General features: G+C 44.6%; 1 protein-coding gene across 1 annotated transcript in view; it reads right to left on the bottom strand.

The window, feature by feature from the left end:
- The window catches only part of Dnah3 (dynein axonemal heavy chain 3), a 162,490-nt gene that overhangs the window by 143,308 nt on the left and 14,989 nt on the right, over positions 1–4,193 (bottom strand). Inside the window, exons 8-10 of the mRNA XM_026781152.1 lie at positions 3,583–3,708; positions 2,607–2,802; positions 621–800 (exon numbers count right to left, since the gene is read on the bottom strand). Coding sequence (XP_026636953.1) covers positions 621–800; positions 2,607–2,802; positions 3,583–3,708 — 502 coding nt within the window. The remainder of the gene's footprint in view (positions 1–620; positions 801–2,606; positions 2,803–3,582; positions 3,709–4,193) is intronic.

Below are 4,193 nucleotides of genomic sequence, written 5' to 3'. Positions count from 1 at the left end.
AGAGAGAGAGAGAGAGAGAGAGAGAGAGAGAGAGAGAGAGAGAGAGAGAGAGAGAGAGAGCGTCTCATAGGTTGATTCCCTATATGGAGCTAGTCATGGGTCTCCTTGTCACATTACCCAACCAAAAGATGTTAGGTCACATGGATATCCGGCCTAGTAGACAAAGTTTACTTTCATGCATCTAATTTGATAAGTAATTCCACTCTGGAAAGAAAACTGTGAAGAGTACGTTTTCTTTGTTTTTGTGTTTTTTGTTTTTCTCTCCCTAGAACCCTATAGTGGTGAATAAACCCATTGAACCTCAAGACAAAATGATATATATTTTTGTAGAAATTTTTAACAGATTCATGCCAGGTCATCTGCAATAAATTATTAACCCACATTGGATGACTTGGGAATTATCTATCTTGTGTCAGGCAGCATACAAAGGCAGGGAATTAGGGGGGACACAGAAAAGACCTAGATAATCTTCCTGAGGACAAGGGGATGGATTGAGGATGCATCACAAAGTGAAATTGCCTAACTGAACACCACATGGACTGCAATTGTGCAACCAGACACTTGATTGTTTATTCAGTGCAGAACAAAAATATAGATGAATTATTAGGCAGATACCATACCTTGGGGATCCCATCAGAATTCTTAATGATTTCCAAGAAGGAATTCTTTATTAATTCCCAGCAATCATCAAAAGTTGGGTTGAAGACAATGATAGGCTCACACACTTCAAGTTGAATCATGATTAGCTGAGGTGTAAAGAAATCCATTTCTTGGTAAGGTTCCTTAAAATCGTTTCCATCCTTTGAGAGACAGAAGATATATTAGACCTCACACAGTGCAGCCACCGGAGAGCACAGGGGTGCTGTTATCCATTCATAGTGCTCCCTGAGCACCAAGAAAGGGCGCCAGTATGCTTAAAATTGAGTCTGCCCTGCCAGGAGTTTATGCTTTCTTTAGTTCCCAAGAACTTTGCACAAGATGGGTAATCAGGGCCACCTATGCTCCAACTTCTAAATCCCTCCTGCCCTTCAAAACTAGCACAAAAGACATCTCCTCGAGGAAGTCTCCTTCGCCTCTGAATTTCTATATTTCTACTTCTGTCATGTTATTTTGTCTTTCACTTAGGAGACTTTGTACCCTCCCCTTACCTTGTCTGGTCTAAACTTGAGGGCAGGACCTATGTCTTATTCATCTCTTTTCTTCAAAATATCTATGACAGCTATTAATACCAAGTAGGTGCTTAATAAAAACATGTTGCCTGAATCTAAAGGGATGAATATCTGTGTCCTTTAAAAGACAGTGTCCTTGAGCACATGGTGCATGTCAGTCAAAATGTCAACTTCCTCACGACAGAAATATTGCTGAGGAGACATCCTTAAGACTCTGTGAAACCGAGTGGCACAAGATTGCATAATTGCAGTGCTCAGTCCTCACAGGGCAGCTGCAAAAGCTTGGCCAAGCGGTTGGCTCGAGAGCTTTTCAGACCGTCTTAAGGGAAGACAAATATGTCCCTTCTCTCTTCGTGTGGGATTTTACAGTGAGATTTCATCCCTCACATGGGATGCAGTAAACAGCTCTCTCCTTTCTGCCTCACACAGGAGATGCGCTCATGACTGCTCCAGAGTGGTCCTCTCACGGATCATTGCAGCCCAAATGAACAGCAGTAGCTCTTAAAACTTTTGAGCAACTAACAGAAGTTTGCCTGCCCATGCTTCTGCTTCCTGATGCTGGGATAAAAGGCATGAGCTACCACCTTTACTTTACTTGGGAAAATACTTAGAATTTGACCTTTTTATAATTAAGAAATTAAAAAACATTCATTATACTCCTATTATCATTATTTTTATTTATGTCTGTTGGTGTTTTGCCTGCATGAGGATGTTGGGTATTCGGAGACTGAAGGAACAGACAGCTGTGAGCTGCCTGCATGGGTGCTGGGAATTGAACTTGGGTCCTCTGGAAGAACAGCCCCATCACTATATTTTTGAAGGTGAAATGTGTACACAGTTCGAAATTTTAGATACTCTCCCTTGATCTCTGGGCTGTCTAAATCTAGGGGAGCATTTAATGCTTTGAAAACCAGGGTTTCACGCTCTGCTTTTATTTCTCCTTTACTGGCACAGTTTCACGAGGCTGCCAACTAAACCAAACTAAGCCTTGTGAACCTGGAAGTTCTCTATCCGAGACCAAACAACAAATCGCTACTAGTGGTAAACGCATAAAACACTTCCTAAATGCTAAGCCGAAGGTCAAAAGCAAAGAGTCTCAACTCCATTTTTGTAGCAAAAAAAAAAAAAAACAAAAACTGCAAACAAGTGGCTTTCCCTGCCCTGGAAGAGGTACGTATTCCATCCTGCACAGTCAGTCTTTCATTTCTTAAGAAAAGTCGCTGAAAACTTGCTTCCAGAGATTTTTTTTATATATAAATTTAGTAGTGGGCCACGATATGACAGAAGTTTGCTGTGCATTTAAAAAAGATAGTCATAGTCATTCTGTGTGTTCCACTCAGAATTTCACCATCTGGCCTGGCTCCCTGCCAGAGCCTACTTGAGCTCTACCTAGACTGTCTTCCCTGGAGAGGGCTGGGTCTGGACTCTGCCACGTACCTTGTGTATCATGAAGAAGGAAACTAGGTCGCTGAGGGATTTAATGACCAACTCCCTGAGCTGGAGGGACATGAAGGAGGCAACGGAAGCAAAATATTCCTCAATGTTTCGAGAGGAGTCGTAGTCACTCTTGGGAGCGAAGCGGACCCAGTGTTCCTTCTGTGAGGTAAAAAGCTGGGCACAGCTGGGGATCCACCTACAGGGACCGGAGAACAGCAAGTAAGTGGCTTTCCCAGTTCTCTGGGCCTAGAGGACTGCTAAAGCCCGCCTCTGGCTGGGTCTAAGTTTCCAGAGAGGACTAACTGAGGGGAAGAACGAGAATGGGCAGTCCCACAGGCTGGAGGCTCAGTTAACAGAGCAAGAAGGAAGAAGCCTGCTAGCACGTTCTGCCTCTCTGCTTCCTGGCCACCATGTTGAGAGCCTCTGGGCTCACACAGTCCCACCCCATCATGACGGACAGACACCTCTGAAAGCATGAGCTGAAATCTTTTCTTCCTGTGTTGATTTTTCTCTGGAATTTGTTACAGCAAAAGACCATCTGAATAATAGACTTGCCATCCAGTCATTTCTTTGTTCTGGATATATAGTTCTGTATGCATTTGCTAAAGGAAAAAAGTTCTCTAATGTCCGGAAGACCCCCTAACTTTGGACCTTGAGGCTACTTGGGGTCATTTCAATACAAGTTATTCAAGCACATTGCCTCATAGCACCCGGAGACTGAGAGAATCTCAAGGAAGAACCAAACGAGAGTGATGTCATAACAAAGCATGGCTCTGAAAAGGCAGTGGGAGCGTGGGAGGGAGGGGTAGAGAGAGCAATTTGCTATGAGCTTGCTAAAGGATAGGACATGGCAGGAAGGTATCATAGGAAGTCAACAAACTTCATGCCACTCCCGGAGGGGAATCAGCTCTCATTCTGGGGCACTCTCAATCTTTACAATGCTGGGCTGAAGCCCAGTTCTGCGGGAGATACTGACTTGCTGAGAAGAATCTGCCGTGCCTCCTGGCAATGCTTCTGAATCACATCCTGGTACTCATTAGGCAGCAGGGGTAGTTTTCCAGCCAGTAAATCTGCTGTTCGAACAAACCTGAGGTCTTTAAATCTGCCAAAAGGGAGGGAGAAATGCCAGCGTGAAAGACTAATCCATCCTGTGGGGCAAGCTCAGAGGACACGTGTTCTCATTGTTTGAACCCTTAAGTTAGAAGAGCACCTTCTAGAAATAGTGATGCGGGGTGGTTTCAGGGGAGGGGAGGATAGTGGGGGTGGGTAGAGAAGAGCAGAAAGTAATGAAGACCCCCCCATACCCCTCCATTCCTTTTGCCCTCAGAAATAAAACACTGGTGTTGGTCAACTAAGAGCACACCTGTCCAGTGTTGCTGCATGGAACAATGACAGAGGGCACCATGCACCTCTGCTCTGTGGGACAGTGTACTCTGGAGTCGAGCAACATGCGAGAAGCAGAACCTGACTGTTCGTGGACCACATCTGATTCTGCTCTGCTACAATCCAGCAGGCAGTTAGACACAAAGCTTCATGACGGCTTTGATCAAGCCCTTTGGAATTGTCTCCTCTCTCTCTCTCTCTCTC

Source organism: Microtus ochrogaster, chromosome 8 (assembly GCF_000317375.1).
Source record: "Microtus ochrogaster isolate Prairie Vole_2 chromosome 8, MicOch1.0, whole genome shotgun sequence".
NCBI lineage: Eukaryota > Metazoa > Chordata > Mammalia > Rodentia > Cricetidae > Microtus > Microtus ochrogaster.
This window is presented reverse-complemented; position numbering and strand designations above follow the sequence as displayed.